Raw genomic sequence first — 19,047 nt, forward strand, 5'->3', positions numbered from 1 at the left:
TATTACCATTTCCTCAGAGGGTATATTTTTCCAATTTTGAGCATATACCATTCTAGCCGCTGTTATTACATGTAGCATTAAGTATTGGATTTTTTTATTATATTTCCCTGTCAACAAGCCTAATAGAAATAGCTCTGGTTTTAAATCTATTTGCTGTTTTATCATTTCCTCTAACCACTTTTTTATCCTTATCCAGTACTTTTTTGCCAAAGGACAGGTCCACCACATAGTGTCTGTTTGCATTTCTAACACTCTGGTGACCTGTTTGGGAACATTTTTGTTAGTCTTGCTGATGGTAGGTGCCATTTATAGAACATTTTATATAAGTTTTCTCTAAATGCTGCTGACATTGTCAATTTATAATTTCTTTCCCATAGCTTTTCCCAATTGTCTAATTCTATGGTATAGCCAAAAAAATTTGCCCAGGTTATCATAGTTTCTGCTAGATTTGTATTTTATTTTACATTTTATAACATCCTACCATAATATTATTTACAATAAATATTCTAAATATAATATATAAATATTCTAAATATTATATATAAATATATAAATATATAAATAATATATATATATATATATATATATATATAATCATATTCATAGCTATTGTTTCCATATTTGTATTTTATTTTACATTTTTATAACATCCTACCATAATATTATTTACAATAAATATTTCTAAATTCTAGTCCATTGATCGTCTTTCATTGTTACTTTTCTAATCTTTGCATCTACTCTACAAACCAATTGTACCATACATCCCAAATTAAAAAGTGTTCTGTTTCTCCTTTATCTTTAATTTCCATTGTCAACCTATCCATCTCAGCACATAATATTTTCTTTATTACCATTTCCTCAGAGGGTATATTTTTCCAATTTTGAGCATATACCATTCTAGCCGCTGTTATTACATGTAGCATTAAGTATTGGATTTTTTTATTATATTTCCCTGTCAACAAGCCTAATAGAAATAGCTCTGGTTTTAAATCTATTTGCTGTTTTATCATTTCCTCTAATCACTTTTTTATCCTTATCAGTACTTTTTTGCCAAAGGACAGGTCCACCACGTAGTGTCTGTTTGCATTTCTAACACTCTGGTGTTTGTTTGGGAACATTTTTGTTAGTCTTGCTGATGGTAGGTGCCATTTATAGAACATTTTATATAAGTTTTCTCTAAATGCTGCTGACATTGTCAATTTATAATTTCTTTCCCATAGCTTTTCCCAATTGTCTAATTCTATGGTATAGCCAAAAAAATTTGCCCAGGTTATCATAGTTTCTTTTACTGTTTCTTCTTCCATTTTAAACCTCAATAAGTAGTTGTAATTTTTTTTATCGATTTTTCATCTGTCCCCTGTAGTATCCTGTCCAATTCTTGTGGTTCTCTATAAAACCCATAGTTTTCTGTGTCTTTCTTATACCTCATCTGAGTTTGCATATAGGGCCACCAGTCCAAATCAGCTCCCTGATTTTTTTAATTCCTGATTCGTTTTTAATTTCCCTTGTTTATTTAATATATCTTTATATCTTGAAATTTTATCCAGATCCAACACATTCGGGTATATTAATGTTTCCAGTATTGATAAACAGACTGATATTTTACAATAATGGTTCTGTTTGACTTTTTCCCATATTAATAATAGAGCGTTTCTAACTTAGTGTCTTTGGAAATAGCTTTGTGTTTGACTTTTTCCATCCCCTATAAATGTGTGCCATCCCAGTTGTAGATCATGTCCTTCTATTGCCAAAATCATTTTGTTCTTTAAATTTATCCACTCCTTTATCCATGTGAAGGCTGAGGCTTGGTAGTACAGCTCCCAGTCTGGTAGCCTGAATCCTCCTTTATTTCTATTATCCTGTAACATTTTTAGTTTAATTCTTGTTTTTTTCCCTAGCCAGATAAATTTTGTTATTAGTTTGTTTAAATCTTCAAAGAATGTATTTCCTAATTTTATCAGGATTACTTGGAATAGGAATAAAATTTTTGGTAAAATATTCATTTTAATTGTGGCTATTCTTCCAATTAATAAAAGTTGTAATTTTTTTCTATTTGTCTAAATCTATCTTTATTTGTTTATTACTTTGTTATAATTGTCTTCTTTTATCGATGTACATCTTGCTGTTAACCAAATTCCCAAATATTTGACTTTCTTGGTCACCTGCATGCCCATCTTTCTGTTCAGTTCATTATTCTGCTTATTTGTAAGGTTTTTTGTTATTATCTTGGTCTTATCCTTATTTATTTTAAATCCTGCTACTGTATCAAATTCTTCTATTTTTTTAACCAGTTTAGGTCCTGTTTCCAATGGTTCTTCCAGAATAAATATCAGGTCATTTGCGAATGCTTGTACTTTATATTGTTCTTTTTTTATGTTCAGACTTTTATTTCTTGGTCTTTTCTGATCTGCCCCAGTAGCACTTCTAGAGTTAGTATAAATAGCAGAGGCGATAGAGGACAGCCTTGTCTTACACCCTTATTTATATTGAAATTTTCTGTTATTTCTCCATTTATTATCACTTTTGCTGCTGGTTGGAGTATATTGTTTGGACCATCTTTACAAATTTCTCTCCAAAATTCATATTTTTTAATTGTAGTATCATAAACTGCCAATTCAAGCTTTTTATGCATTTAGGAAAATCATTGCAAGTTGTTTTTTAGGATGAGCTTCATAATATTCCATGACATTCATAGTATTGATATCTCATATTGTTTTTCAATTGTCTTTTTGGGTAAAAAGCCATTCTGGTCCGGATGTATTAATTCATTTAGAAGTCTTTTTAATCTTTCTGAGATTATGGATGCAAATATTTTGTAGTCAACATTTCATAGTGATAGTGGCCTATAATTTTTTATCTGTTGGGAATCTGTGTCTTCTTTTGGAATTAATGTGATATATGCTTCTGACCAAGATTTAGGTAGTTTGGCCCCTAATAGTGCATCTTTGTAGACCTCCAACAGTAAAGGTTCTAGCAGTTCTTGTATGATTTTGTACAATTCTGCAGGGAGTCCGTCTGGACCAGGAGTTTTTTTGTTTTTTTGTTTCTTAAGTGCCTAGTTATTTCCATTGCAGTTATTCTTTCATTTAGCATCGCTCTCATTGTATCAGTTATTTTGATTAGACCAGCTTTTTCCAAATATTGTTTAGTGATGTCTTCTGGTATATTATCTTGGCTATACAAGTTCCTAAAAAATTCCTGAGTTATATTTTTTTTATCTTCATTCTGATAGTGAAGGATTCCCTTCTCATCCTGCAATTGGTGTATTATTCTCTTCTCTTTTACCTTTTTTAGCTTATATGCTAATCATCTTTTGGTGGTGACAACACAACGGAGCAGAGGAGAGAAACGGGACTTCATTTTCCTTGCCCAATTTTTCCTGCCTGGAGTCCCCAAAGGGCAGCACTAACCCTGGACGGGTCAACAAGACAGAGGGGAAGCCCTAAAGACAGTGTGGAGAAGGGTGATCTCCTGCTAGATTAAAGGGAAAGCTCCTCAACACCACCAGGAGAAAAATCAGCCAATATGGCAGATCCAGAGTCATGACAGCCAGGCGAAAATCAGGAAGATAAAATTAAGAAGCAACACGATCATACTGGTGAGGATCTATACTTCTAATGCTTTGCCGAAGATTTATTTTGGCTTAAGATAGAAGTGATGAAAGTGGGACTCCAAAAGATCAGGGCAGGATTTCCTCCCCAAGAGAACAGCGACGATCAAGTGATTGGAACTTTTTGATAGCTTTTGACACATTTGGAGAAGAATAAAGGAGACCTATCAAAATAGAGAAGGGGAAGCCCAGATTAACTTTTAAGAAGTTTACTTCTCATTTGTTCGGATCGTGACTGAGCGTAAAACTTTGGAAAGAGTCCCTATGAGTAGTACTAAAAAAGAAGAAGAACCTCCATCTAGGGATAAGAAGATTGGTCGGAGGAAAGTGACTGATGTAATACTTATAAGAACTAAAGAAGGGTATCTGTGATATTTTGTTATTTTGTGGACATTTTATTTTATTTTATTTTTTATTTTTTTATTTTGTCACAACAGTATATATAAGCATATATATAAGCATAAGCATGAAATAACTATACAATATATAAGCATATATATAACCATAAGTATGTAGTAGCTATATTAATTGGATATAATGAAAGGAGACAATAGGACAGGAACGGTAGGCACGCTTGTGCTCTTATGCACACATTAATGAGGAAGAAGAGAAAACTTGTGGACAAATTGGGAAATCTCATAGATATCTAGATATTCTTTTGGAATTTGTAGTGATTTGGGGCTCCTATGGATTATAAACTTTATTAACTCTAGGATTACCAAAAGAACTATAATAAGGGGACAAACACATTGTGGACTGTGAACTGGATCGTTAAAGAAAGAAGAAGGAGATTGAGAATATATATATTGAAGACATTTGAATAACTTATAGATTGGATAAAACATTAACTTCTAGTAATTATAAAAATTTAAGTAGCGTTTGTTTATAGGCACTGCTTATTCCATATGTGATTATATCATATTATATCATATTTATATTAGATCTATACTATATTATATATATTATACTGTATTTGTATACTTATATACGTATAGATATTCTTATAATACCTATATATACTTATAATAATTTTTAGATATATTTTCATAATATTACTATAGAATAATATAATAACAAGGTGTGGAAGAGTTATAGTAGGGGAAGTGGGGAAATTCAGAAGGGAAGTATTAATTATTGTATGTTATTTTGGGAAAATACTCTTCGATTTTTGAAGATGACAAGTACTTCAACTATCACAAAAATAGGAAAGAAAGCATCATAGACTCCAACATCAGCAACATCATCCCCGTTGAGTCAGCGGTCAATAGAAAGCATGTTAGGCGTGGAGAAATCAAGTTCCATGCAGAACATGCAGGCAATGTTGCTTACGATACAAGAAATTATGAAAAAAAACCAGGAATCTATATCGAGAAACCATGAGGAGATTAAAAGTGAGATGGGAGAAATGAAAAGAGACATCAGAAAGATGAATGACAAAATAGAGAACATCCAACAAACAATGACCAAGAAAGAACAAAGAATACAAAATGTAGAAATAAGAGCTGAACAAAAAGAAAAGAAGTTGGATGCAATGGAACAAAAACTAACTCTGGCCAATAGGGACTTAGAAGAGACAATAGTCTTTCTAGAAATGGAAAAGGCAGCTTTCTTTCTGAGGTTCCGGAATATAGTAGAGGATAAAGAAGAAGACCTGGTTAAATTTATGACAGATCTGCTGGCAGCTAAACTACAGAAAAACAAGCATGACATACAAGGAGACATCGACGAGGTTTTGGGAATCCACACTAACTATGCAAGAAGACATAAATTACCAGAGAAGTGCATGTGTGGTTCACTAAAAAGACAACAAGAGACGTATGTAAAAGAATGAGGGATGAACCCATTATGTACAAAGGGAGAGAAATCCAAATTTTAAAACAGATACCTAGGAGAGTCAGAGAACAGAGGAGACAGTATCAATTCTTTTCCACGCAGTTGATCAAATATAACGTGACGTTTAGTTGGTTGATTCCGGAAGGAATGCTGATATCATGGCAGGATAAGAAATTTAGGATTGATACACTTGACAAAGCACACAAATTCTTTGAACATCATTTCACAACAGGTGAAGATCAGTAGAGTAGGGAGGAAATAAAAAGTAAGAGCCAAGAAGAACATTACCCAGAAGAAAAAGATGTAGAGTGAGAGTAGAGTAGAGTACTTTTTTTAAACAAACAATCAGCTTATTACGGAATGTCTATTTTAATGATGACTGAAGCACTAGAGAGTTTACTTATGTAGCTTTCTACGTTACGTTTCAACTTTGATTTTTTTTTTTTTGGTGACATAAAACCTTTGTTGGAATTTCTGCTTCTGTATATTTTGGATCTTCTCAAGCCAGGAGCCTCCTTTCAGCATTGTAAATCTATTCATGTGTGTGGTTTTCCTTAAGTGAGGGGAAAGACACATGATCCGTCAATTGCTCTTTAATCTCATTTAAGAACCCAATACTGCTGATCAAAGCATGTTTATCCAGGAAGGAGGATTACAGTTTGCCAACTGTCATTTCATTTTATGATGTGTTTGTAATATACTTGTTCTTTATTCCTTAATATAAGGTATTTCAACACTTTTATTTGTTAAACTATAAATAGGCCTCAGCCTATGGTTCCATTTCCTAGGCAATGATCAAATATATTTACATACAAAAGTAATGAAGATTTCATGTTGCCAAATGTTTATAATGTGCACTGATAAAAGGAACACACACTGTTGCAATTGTATACTATGTATGTTGCACAAATCAGACAAGGAATGTGCTAAAACTCCTGAAATGTGTTCAGAGGAATGGGACCAATATATTGATGTATATTTTTTGATACCTACTTGAATGTGGTAAAAGAATCCAGTGTTAATGCTAATTGTTGATGCAGATCCTAAAAACCACAAGTGCTTAAATTTTCATATTATAACATAATGGTTTTACTACTACTCTGTGGAGTAGATTCAGAATTATTTATAGAGTTGAAATCATTCTCTGCTTTGTAATTAAATCTGCATCCATTTTATTTAACCAGATAAATACTTCATATACAGTATGTTTAACTGCATACAATATGTATTTAATCCTCTGAGCCCAGCTAGATGGCAGTGGTGATATTGAAAAGGTGAAGTTAATATTAAAATAAGAAACCCTCTGGGAATTCCAGGTCTATACATTAAAATTCTATATTATCAGGAAAACTACATAGATGTACTATATGAAATCACCAAATTTAGTTTTTTAATTCATATTTCACACAAGTAAAGCATTGGATTGCATTGCGACTAGCACAGAAAATGTCACATTTCTAAATCCCACTGTTCTGACAGTGTAACTCAGAATACTTTTAAAGAAGTATGTGAAAAAATATAACAGAGCATCAAAATTGTTTTATTAATGAGCTATTGCTTATTTAATATATTAGCATACTGAGAGTATAATTCATGTAAGAGATTTCTGTTAACACATTTTAACACAGCCTTAAATATATGTCCAGTCAGCCAGCCAGCCAGTTGTAGTTTTTATTAATACTGTTTTACATTTGTTTTAGAAAAGAAGATTCTGGCTATCACATAATATTCAGCCAGTAGCGCTCTTGTAAATTAATTATCATTAATGTAAATGACTTAGGATGCCCAGCCTAATTAGCTTGCTAATACATTCATACTTAATAACTGGTGTGAACATTATTCACCTACGAGACATATTTAATATTTATAACTATAGTAATTTCCCAGTAATTATATCCATACATCAAGAATTCAAGCGTGTAGTGTCCATTGTCTGAACTGCCAATGTAAGAATTGAAATTAAGCCTTTTCTATTGGATTTTCTCTTTGATGATCCTCACTCACTTCTTTGTCTTGGTGAATTAGTTCCACTCCTTGTTCTTGCTTATCTGTCAGTTGTTCAACTTTCAGTTTGTTATCTTTCAGTCTTTTTTTATACATTTTCTTATGTTGTTCCTGTGTGATTATAAATGATAAATGATTCGTAGATAAATAAGCAGTTTAAAATAGCTTCATTTTTTTAAAACAAAAAGCTGGTTTTTCAACTACCTTTGCAAATTTTGCAAAAGTTAACTAGTCGATTATTTTAATTAGATTAACTTTATTTTAATACAAATTCTATTACAACTATAACAGCTGCAAGATTTCACAATATTGGTCCTTTTCTGGTTGTTGAGGCCTTGTCCCAATGCTGTTTAATTTATTTTAATTGAACTACAATTCAACTGAATGTATTGGTATTCACAGGTTTGAGAATTACTTACATTGTTTCTGCTTTCTTGCAAAAGTTTGAGACCCTTAACTCAGGAATGCCTGCTTTAGAAATGTTTTGAGATTTTGGATTAATGTAAAGCAGAGAAAGCATTGCAACTTCACATTTATTCCCTTCAAGCTATTTGTTGCATGAAGATAAAAGACTGAAAATCCTTTTGAAGGAAAGTGCCTTCCCATGCTTCCAACATCTAAGAATTGCTTTTGTTGATCTTTAAAGCAGACCAGGATTTTAAGTATTACTTGGGTACATAAAATCTGACCTTAGTGGGATAGGAAAAGTTAGTGGATTGCATAATTTCAGTGCTAGTGGTATGTTCTTTTGGATAGAAAAAAAAAAGACAAATATTTTAGATAAAAACATTGATTAATTTTCTATTCCAAAACTTGGGTCCCATATTCTTAAACTTAGTGAAATGTATGCATGTGCAAATTTTTATGTATGGAACTTCACATGACCAGTCAGTGGATTCATTCCAAATCTTGACACCATGCCCATCAGTTTGAACTGATTTGAAATGTTCCCTAAATGAGAGTCTCAAAAGGATCAATCATTACCTATAAATTACCAAAAATAATACTGTGAAGCAACAATTATTTTCATATGCATACAATGCAAAATATGGCCAATACAAGGATTGCTTGTATTCCTTTTTTTTTCTCATTTGGTACTTTACTTCTTTTCTCCTGTTGAAAGATATGTCCATCTGGGTTCAGTTCCAAGTGCGGAAAAAGACACTGGAAACATGGAAACTGCTTGGAAAGATGGTTTAATGGTGGACAGGATCATGTGGTTTGAGTTCCTGAGCAGAAAAGGGCCGAGATGCTGAGAGTCCCTGGGTTTTATACCTCTCTGACTTTGAACTTCCTGGGGCTTACGACGAGAATCCTGATTGGTTGCTGCCAGAGGTCATAGCTAGCCTTGCTGCTGATGTAATCTCCCCAAGTGCCATATGGGGAGTTTCTGTTGCTAGATGGGTCCTATTGTGTTGCAGATGATGGTCCATTGACAAAGGGGGGGGAGGCAGGAAGGTGGGACTGCTTTGTCTTTAAAACATGTTTCTCCATATCTCATCCAGGGAAATATATTCTGCCTTTTTAATATTTCCTAAAATATTTCATTCTTTTAGGAGAGGGGTAGGTGTTAACTTCCTACGCTCCTATGGGTGTTTTTTTCCCTGTTTTAGAAATCATCCACCCTATCCTCTTCTCTAGCAGGAATGTCTGCCTCATTTGTATTTCATTCCCCACAAAGTTTCCACTTTGCCAGCATTTAGTGAGAAAACATAAAAAGATCCTTTTCAGATCATAGAAAGGAGAAGACGGAGAAGATGTGCAGCCTAGACGATCAAGCAGTTGGAAGAACCGTTTTGCAGTCGAAGGGCAAGGGAAGCCACAGGAAGGCCTGATTCTAGTCTGATGGGGCAAATCAAGAACATGAATGTTGCCTTGATCTTTGGAGGAAGTTACAAACTTAAAAAATAAGAATCTGTTAGAGTTTGCAGCAATCCAACCAGCATACAAATAAATAATTCTACAGTATTCATTTATATAAGGAACTTCTTTATATACAATATCATACAGCAGAAGCCAGAACTAGAACTCAGAATCCAGAATCAATAATCACAGAAGCAATCATGTAAGGACAAACCAACTCTTTTATACATAACAGTCAAGCTAAGCCACGCCCAGGCTCCAAACTGTCTGAGTCACCAAACAATCCCCATTAGCTGACCTATTGCCATGTCTATTCCAGTTCATGACCTCTTATTCACTGACAGAATCTACAAATGAGACAAATTCGTGCCTATGTAAAATATGTACGTCTGTGTGTATATATGTAAGTAAGCATCTGATAGGTAATTTTTCTTCTTATTAAAATAAAATGAGGTAGTTGAAATATTCACTTTCATAATTGGTCTATCAATGCTGAAAGCAGGAAAAATTAATCTGGGATTCCTTGGATCCCAAAGCACAGAGATGATTGGTGATTTCCTCCAGATCCAAACCTCCCATTATTCAGAGATTAAGGGCCTCCCCAAGAAATCCATTCCAAATCCAAATCCATTCCTGGTTGTATCCTTGTACATTGAATTCTCTTAGCTAAATTTTTCACGATGCCATTACATTGATAGTAATTAAATAAACCAAAATAGAGTCACAGATTAAATTTCTTTAATCTTCATGTTAGCATCTTTTTATATCTCGTTTATTCATACTTTAATGCATGTTTCCTAGCATCTTTTAAATCCATCTCTTATAAACAAAGTGAGTTGCCATTACAACCCACTAAACTACCTGAACTAAGCATGGGTTTAGCAAATGTTATTCAAGTTGTTAATAGCAGATATTGAAATTTAATAAATAAATAATATATAAGATCGGATTCTTCAGCTCTGTTATGGCTTTGACGCCCCTCGGTTTTCCACACTTACTGGAACAACTATGGAATTTTCCAGCTTTTCATTAGCACAAGCACATTAACACAAGTTTCTTCTGCCCTAAAAACTGCAAGAGGTACATCTTAGCAACAGAAGGCCTAGAGATACATACAGACCAGCAGAAATGTGTGGTATGTATATAATTAGCAGCAGTAATTACCTTTTGAATCTGCAACTCGCACAGGCTTTCAGGATATCTTGTAATACTGCTCATGTAGTTTTTAGTCTTTCGCCAATCTTCACTCCATTTCTGGATACTGTACCGAGATTTACACTTTGCAATTCTTTCCAGAATGGCACAATTTTCTTGGTTTATTCTGAATAATTCTCGCTCTTGTTTTTCTCTGTTTAAACTAAAAGCGGGGGTGGGGGGGAGAGAGAGCTCTGTGCGATAAATTAATCATTCAAGCATTAAAAGTGAAATGCATTCTGCCCCGTCTTCAAAATGGCAAATGAAAATAAGTTCTTACTGTTCTATACTAAGCACCTTCAGTTAATTGTCAAGAAATTAAACTGAAATCATGGCTTTCTGCTGTTACTGTCGTATTGCTGTAGCTCACACTATTGCTTTCGTTCCGCCATGACCTTCATTCCACTATGATGATGGAAGTTCTAATGTATCTAAAATACTGCAAATTGGCAAGGACTGAAAACCACCCCACCTGCCCAATATTCAATATTAAAACTTTATCTTGGGCTATGGAACTGAACTGCTCAGAAGAAACCTTCCCAGGTTTTAATATAATGAACTTCAACTGATCTAGTTATGTGTATAGCATGAAAGCGTCCTCTTAATTACGCTGGTAGTTATAACCAAAATAGTTCTTATTTTTAATAATTATACTTTTTCAAAAACTTAAGTATGCAAAGTTAGAAGATCAAAATGCATATACATGCATACTGTACATAAAGGTAAAGGATTCTCCTGTCCAGTAGTGTCTGATTCTAGCGGGTGGCGCTCATCTCCGTTCCTTAACCGAGGGAGCCAGCATTGTTCAAAGAGACTTCTATGGTCATGTGGCCAGCATGACTATATACCAGTGATGGCTAACTTTTCTGGACCGAGTGCCCAAAGCGTGTGTGTGTGTGCATGCGCAAATGCGTGTGCGCGCCTGAACCCACCAAACTGCAATGGGCGCACAGCCCCGCGCATGCACCCCTCCCACTGCACATCCATGCACGACCCCCTACATGTGCCCCCCCACACTTGCGCCCCCCACATGCGCCCTCCGCATGTGCGGCAGAGACCGCAGCAGAGCTGAACGGGGGTGATGGTTCGCATGACATCAGAGAGGGTGCTGCATACCACCTGTGGCACGCGTTCCATAGATTCGCCATCACGGCTATATACTGAGGCACAAGGAAAGCTGTTGCCTTATTAGTAATACCTATTTTATCTATTCTCATTTGCATTCTTTTGAAATGCTTAGTGGACAGGAGCTGGAGCAAGTAACAAGAGCTCAGTCTGTCACATAGGCTCAAGTCTCAAACTCGGGCTATCAGCTTTTCAATTATAAGCTCAGCATCTTTAACTGCTGAGGTATTGTACTCCAGACTATAGTCTGTAGCAACCAGTTTTAACATTAGATTTTCATTAAAATCTAAAGAACATTAGATTCTTGATTTTTCTTGGTTTAGCTCCCTAATATCCCTAATCTGTAATTATAGTATTGTTACACCTACAGTAATGTCTCAATAGCATAGGGACAGTACACAGAAACCTATCAGTTTGAAATTTAGCAGAAAGCAGAAATATTTTAGGGTTTTTTTTCTTGAACTATCCTGTGTTTTGCTTTAGTTTTTTTTTTGGCTGGGCTTTTTTATTAGTCCATTTATGCATCAGTGAAAGCTGGGGTTCTCTTTTTCTGCCCCGGCACCAAATAAATGGAGTAATGTTCTCTGCTGTGAAGCACAAGCAATCAGAGCCACTCATGAATAGTTTAACTCAGCAACTTTATTGATTTTTACGTATATTACAAGAATCTCCCAGATTCTTTGTCTTCCCCAGGAAAAAGTAAATAAGGTTTCATGTATCCAGGTGGGGGGAGGGGGGACGAGAGGGGAAGCAGGCTTAGGCCTCCTGTAGCTGCACAAGGACTCAAGGCTAATTCCCCACTTATACCTTCCTCCTCCTACCAGTTTGGCTGACAGTTTCGCAACATCTGCAATATTGCTATTTGATCTCTTATCTTTGTAAGCCACATAACATTTTTCAGAAAATATACATGTCTAGTAACCATGGACCATGGAAAGGACACAGCCAGAAGGCAGAAGGGCCCCAGGTAGAATAATACTATAGTTATTACAGCTACATAATGTTCATCATTTTTACTCCAAACCTTACCTTTTGGTTATATATTCATTTTTGTTATCTACTCTTCCTTCAGTCTTCATGATGTAAGATATCTTCTTTAGTAACAAATGATTATCTCGTTCTATTGTAGACAAACGGTCCTTATCAAGCTTCAGGCATTTAAAAAAGAATATTTTAATAGATCGTGTTCATATCCAATTAATACTCCCCCCCATTCCCATTAACGCCACTTATACAACAGCACTGAAAAAAGTGATGACCATTTTTCACACTTATGACCACTGCAGCATCTCCATGATCACATGATTTACACTCAGATGCTTGACAATTGACTCACATTTATGACAGTTGCAGTTTCCCGGAGTCATGTGATCCCCTTTTGTGAATTTCTGACAAGTATAGTGAATGAGAAAACCAGATTCACTTAACAACCATGTTACTAACTTAACAACTGCAGTGAATCACTTAGCAAATGTGCAAAAAGTCGTAAAATGGGGCAAAACTCATTTAACAAATTTCTCACTTAACAATATAAATTTTGGGCTCAGTTGTGGCTGTAAGTTGAGGACTACTTGTATTTCTTTCTGACTCAGTATCTATATCAGCCTAATTTCTTTTATGCATGACATATCTATATTTTGCTTGGTGTATTTCACAGAAAACACCAAGCCAAATGGCACAGTTCACAAAAAATGGCTAGATTCACACTACATACCAGTCCTTTACACAAAGCCAAAACCAATCAAATCACATGTTTGCCTGAAGTGTTCAAAGAATGAGATTCGGGGTCATATGTATTTGAAAATTACTATGGGTAACCTCCAGTGTAGTTTGACCTAGTGCAGTTCTACTCAATTCCTATATACAGATCGGAGCAAGACCATGCACTATTCGCATCAGCTAGCAAAAGAAGCATCTTGAAAATGTCTTCTTAAGTAATCCACCTCTCATAGTTTCTGCTAGATTTGTATTTTTAAGATACCTTCAAATGGTATAAAACAGTGCATTTTTCTGATGTAATGGTACATGGGGATGATCTTGGGAGACAAGAGAAAATGTCATAAGGACTTGAAAGATAGTTTGCCTATACAACATTATGATAAACCACTGTTTGAATCCAAAGGTGAAGTTACAAAGGTGTCTCAAAAGGTACCATCCTAGTTTTCAGGAGAGTGAAAATGAGAGATGGGAGAACATTCAGTCTTGCAAGATTGTATTAATATAACCTTGCAATGAAGATACAGCTAGTACTCCTGAATGTGTTTCTTGTCTCATTGAAATCTTGCAAGGCTGACACAGAATAAAAAAAATATTTTGATTGTAGTTCATAAATGTTTATATTATAATAGTGCACCTCATGATCTTTTAAGCCCTCTTGTCTCTGTTTTTGCTGAAGCAAAGTATAAATCACAGCATACCTTAAGTTTTCTTAATTTCAAGTGAAGATGTCCATATGTTGGTGGAGCAGATGTGTCTACCACAGGCTTGGCTTTCAGGATCTGCAGCAGGTTAAAAAAAATTGTGTTTAATTTTGTATTTAATTTTTGTGTTTAATTTTCACTTCGAATGAATGAATCAATAAGGCTCTTACTTTTAGTTTGATGTTTAAATTCTGAAACTCCCAAATTTATTTCATACCTGAAGTAGAACCCATTGGCTCTTAGTAAGGAACAATTATTTATCCGCTTTTTCATTCTCTGTTGCAATTAGAATTCTAATGGTGGTGACAGGATTACAGATATCCCTCACTTAATTTAGTGACCAGAGTTATAATTGCACTGCATAACTAGTGCTTAGGACTGGTCGTTAAAGTTCTGGCCATTCCAGCACTTGGTGGTCATGTGATAATGACCCAGGCATTTGTCATCTAGGTTGCAGCATCCCACCATCATCACATGACCAGCTTTCTACAAGCAAAGTCAATGGGAAAACAAGCATGGAAAGTCACAAGTTGCTCCTGTAGGTTGTTCCTGCTGCAACTTTTTCTCTTGAGGAGTCTGACTATGGAGTACAATATTCTGGGGCTCCATAGTGTGCATCTGCCTTTAGCCCCCACCCCCTTGTCTTCACCTATCAGCACCCACCCCTCAACTAGCTGCACTTGTGTGGTACTGCTGCAACCATTGGCACTCCAACATAATAGCCCCTCTTCCCATTCATGCTTCTGAGAATGAATTAATTCGTTCTCAGTGTAGTTCAACTAAATTAAAGCAAATTCCTCCCAACACAAATTCCTCAGTCCTATCACCAACCTTGGTCCAATTAGGCAAACTGCCAAAGGCCTTTCTTGGCAAAAGTTGAGAAGACACCGATACAAAATAAATGCAAGAACATGAAGCTATCAACGTTGTTTTCCAGCAAAGCCGAAACGCCATTGCTGGTCTTTTAAGCCTTATGGGAGGGGCCAATCATCTCTTGGCCCTACTCCTGAGTCATCCTCTTTGCTTGAGCTGCTCTTGCCTTCTGGCAGCTCTTCTCATGCGTGCATTAGGAACAGGCTCCTCCTGTTCCTCTGTCTCACTACTGTCAGGCTCTGGAGGCTCTGGAGTCCGCACCTCACTCCCTGATGGCCCTGGCCCCAACTCAGCCTCTGATGCAGAGCCCTCATCTGGGCCTTCCCTGGCCTCCAGGACTGGCTCATGCTCTTCCTCAGCCTCATCGCTGTCTGACTCCGTTGCCAGCTCCACAGGCTGCTGGTGGACCACAACAACTTCTGTTGTGCCATGGCAGTCACTGGCACAGTTTCCCAAACCCGGCAGCAGTCGCCCTCCACCTGGCCATGCTCACACTGCACCAGTGCAGCCATTTACCCACCCATGGCCTGCTTACCAGTCACCCAGGTCTTGCAATGTCCTGCTTTTTTGTCCTATTGATTGTGCTTTTTGGAGGCAGACAGAAAGTCATGAGAAAGTCCTCACTTAACAATCTGCAATCTTTGCTTGATGGTGGCAATTGCCAATGCAGTCACAAAACAGATTGCATAAGGACAGACATTCTGGTTCCAATTACAGTTGTTAAGTGAGGACTACTTGTATTGAAACATCATGAGGGCTTTGAACATAATATAGTACTATAATATAACATAGTAACATAATCCTGTACATGTATATCTTTGTACAATTCAGTGAACCTTACTGCCAGATAAATTACATGTTCACTCATTCATACATTTATTCATTACTTCTGGAAAAAAAATTCCTACAGAAAAATGTCTCAAAATAGTGACATCTGACTAACACAGTTCTATGTATGTTTACTCAGAAGAAAGTTGAATACTTGTTTGGTGGCTCTTAATCCCAGTATTCTACTCATAGGATTACAATTTAATGAGTTTGAATTGAGGTGAATGTTGCATACAGATACATGAAATTTCTCCATCATCATCATCGTCGTCATCATATTTCTAGCCCACTCGATATCCCAGTCTCTTCCACTTAGAATGGTCATTCTCTATTACATGCCCCTATTTAGCACCTATTTATTCCTCTTTATGTCCTCTACTGGTATAACCATTTTCTATCTTGTAGCTCATTATGGATATAAAGCTAGTTTTTACATTTGTTCTTACAAGACACATTCCAGAACAATATATTTATAGGATGCCTATTTATCATTTACCTTAAAAGGCCTAAGGACTAAATAAGAACAGAATAATAATAAAGTAGAACTGTAATCAGTCTTAAGAAATAAATAGTTAAATGCTATAGACTCAAGATGAATTATACTGTAGTGTCATGAAAGGGCACATTTATCAGAAGGTAATAGATCAACACATTGATTATGAATTTTCTCTAAGCCTGTGGTCCCCAATGTTGCACCTGGAAAGGTAGTCCTTGACTTACAACAGTTCATTTAGTGACCATTTAAAGTTACCACGTCATTGAAAAAAGTGACTTATGACCATTTTTCACACTTATGACCTTTGCAGCATTCTCATGCCCAGTTATTTACATTCAGATGCTTGACAACTGACTCACATTTATGACAGTTGCAATATCCCAGAGTCATGTGATCTCCTTTTGCGACCTTCTGACAAGCAGAGACAATGGGGAAACCAGATTCACTTAACGTCCATTTTATTAACTTAACAACTGTAGTAATTCACTTAACAAATGTGGTGTGAAAAGTTGTAAAATGGAGCAAACTTAACAAATTTCTCACTTAATTATATAACTTTTAGACTCAATTGTGGTTGTAAGTTGAGGATTATTGGTAATTGATCTCCAGTGCTTATTTGTAAGTGTGCTCACTTGCCGAGAAAAAGAACTGTACAATATTTCTGCAAATGTTAAATTTTCTACAATCCTGCTACTCCAGTACTTGCAAATTTCAAAAATAAAGGAAATCAATATCAATGGATTATTTTTCATCTTAAGAAGAATGGAAAAATCAAGAACATATTTGAATTGAAATTCATGGGTATGTTTCCTATTATCTTAATTTTAAAACAAACAGCAAATTAAATTGGCACTATATATATATATGTTTAGACTAGTTGTAATAATAATGCAACTAATATAAAATCAATTTATTTATAATAAAATTCTGTATCTTTTCAGCACTCATGATTTTTTGCATTAGACAATTTATTTATAAACAGACAGTGATGTGGCATATGTATTTTCCCCCACTATGGACATGTGATGTATTTGTTGAAGAGTATTGTGGTAGAAAAAGGACCATTAATAAATGCCATTGATAATCACTTTCATGCTGTTTCATCATGGAAATTAATAACTATGTTCAAAAAACTAATATAAAAAGTAGTCATACTTTGGGAAATCTTACATTTTTATTTTGGGTAAAAAAAAATATGACCCTAAGTATTTTAAGGTTGGAAGGGATTTTATACCTAAATCTTGAGTACTAAAATTACATTTTGTTTAAAATATGAAGTTGAGAAGAGCAGCATACAGTGGATAGCTTTAAACAGGAAGGTAAGAGGTGGCTAACAGACCCTATCCTTGGCAGACCACAAAGTTATTCCTTTCAACAAGCTTGTCTTTGTGCATTTGGCTTTAGTTATCAAAAAGTTATGCTTACCTTTTTCTTATGTCCTTCATAAGTAGTTTTGTCCCACTTCTGCTGAAGGTATTTATTGCCACACGGCAGAATTGGCTGGTAAGCACGATGCATCTTAAAACAACCTAAAATATATCTAAATCTGGAGTCCTTCAAGGAGTATGAGTCATCAGCTGGAACCTTCTTGAGCAAAGCTCTAACAACAGGGGTGTGTTTGCAGCAGGTCATGTGAGAGTTGTCATGGCATCACTGTAGCAAAAATTGAATAGCTAGTGGTAGCATTTTAAACACTAAGTGGGGGAAATGACAAATAAGTGCTAAGAAGTAAGTACAAAGATCCAAACACTATCTTAGATTATGTTGATCAGTGGAACGATTACATTTTTTACATCTTGCTTAGCAGTCCAAATTTAAGGAAAAGGAGCAAAGCAGGTAATAATACATTTGATAACACTGTAGACAAATATGAATTTGCACAAATAAAACTCTTAACTGCTTAGTCTTTATCATGAAATCAGATACAAATGCATATAATTGTCATTATATGTTATTAAGGTATCTGAATAGCAATATAAGTGAGAGCCAGGTTGACATAGTAGTTAAGACATCAGGCTAGAAATCAGGAAACAATGAGTTCTAATCCCATCTTAGGCAAAAAGCCAGCTGGATGACCTTGGACCAGTTTATTTTCCCCAGGAAGCAGGCAATGGCAAGAAAACTGCAAGGGACTTGTCCAGACAATCACCGAGAATCAGACATGATTGAACGGAAGAAAAATAAATAGCAAGGCGAACTATATATGTAATGGTAAGGTAAAGGTAAAGGTTCCCCTCGCACATACATGCTAGTCATTGCCGACTCTAGGGGGCGGTGCTCATCTCCGTTTCAAAGCCGAAGAGCCAGCACTGTCCGAAGATGTCTCCGTGGTTGTGTGGCCGGCATGACTCAACGCCGAAGGCGCACGGAACCTGTTACCTTCCCACCAAAGGTGGTCCCTATTTTTTCTACTTGCATTTTTACGTGCTTTCGAAACTGCTAGGTTGGCAGAAGCTGGGAGCTCACCCCGTTACACGGCAGCACTAGGGATTCGAACTGCTGAGCTGCTGACCTTTCGATCGACAAGCTCAACATCCTAGCTTCTGAGCCACCGCGCCCTGCGTATGTAATGTTATAGCACTATAAAGGTATAGTCTATTTTCCAAAACAATTTATATCAGATTTCCTCATGTCCTGTGTGAAAATGGTCACAGTGTCAGGAACTATTGATGTTAAAACCAGAAACTTCTGTCTTCATTTACCTTTAAATTCCAATACGTCTTATTTATATTAGGGTCCAGAGAGTTTGAAGCTGTTGAGTGTTGATCCAGACTTATTGCAAATAATTATGAAAACTAAGT

General features: G+C 35.7%; 1 protein-coding gene across 2 annotated transcripts; it reads right to left on the minus strand.

Moving 5' to 3' along the window:
- Positions 1–6,978: 6,978 nt before the first annotated feature.
- Positions 6,979–17,831, minus strand: CFAP97D2 (CFAP97 domain containing 2). 2 transcript variants are annotated; one of them, XM_058186653.1, is made up of 5 exons: positions 17,672–17,831; positions 14,047–14,127; positions 12,659–12,777; positions 10,475–10,667; positions 6,979–7,558 (listed from the first exon to the last, which is right to left on the minus strand). In XM_058186653.1, the coding sequence occupies exons 1-5, from the start codon at positions 17,762–17,764 to the stop codon at positions 7,403–7,405; spliced, it is 642 nt and encodes a 213-aa protein (XP_058042636.1). In that variant the 5' UTR covers positions 17,765–17,831; the 3' UTR covers positions 6,979–7,402. The 2 variants fall into 2 exon arrangements, with proteins under 2 accessions (XP_058042636.1, XP_058042637.1); XM_058186654.1 differs by lacking the exon at positions 6,979–7,558 and adding an exon at positions 7,568–7,918.
- Between the last annotated feature and the right edge of the window lie 1,216 nt (positions 17,832–19,047).

The sequence above is a fragment of the Ahaetulla prasina genome, chromosome 5 (genome assembly GCF_028640845.1).
Source record: "Ahaetulla prasina isolate Xishuangbanna chromosome 5, ASM2864084v1, whole genome shotgun sequence".
Classification (NCBI taxonomy): domain Eukaryota; kingdom Metazoa; phylum Chordata; class Lepidosauria; order Squamata; family Colubridae; genus Ahaetulla; species Ahaetulla prasina.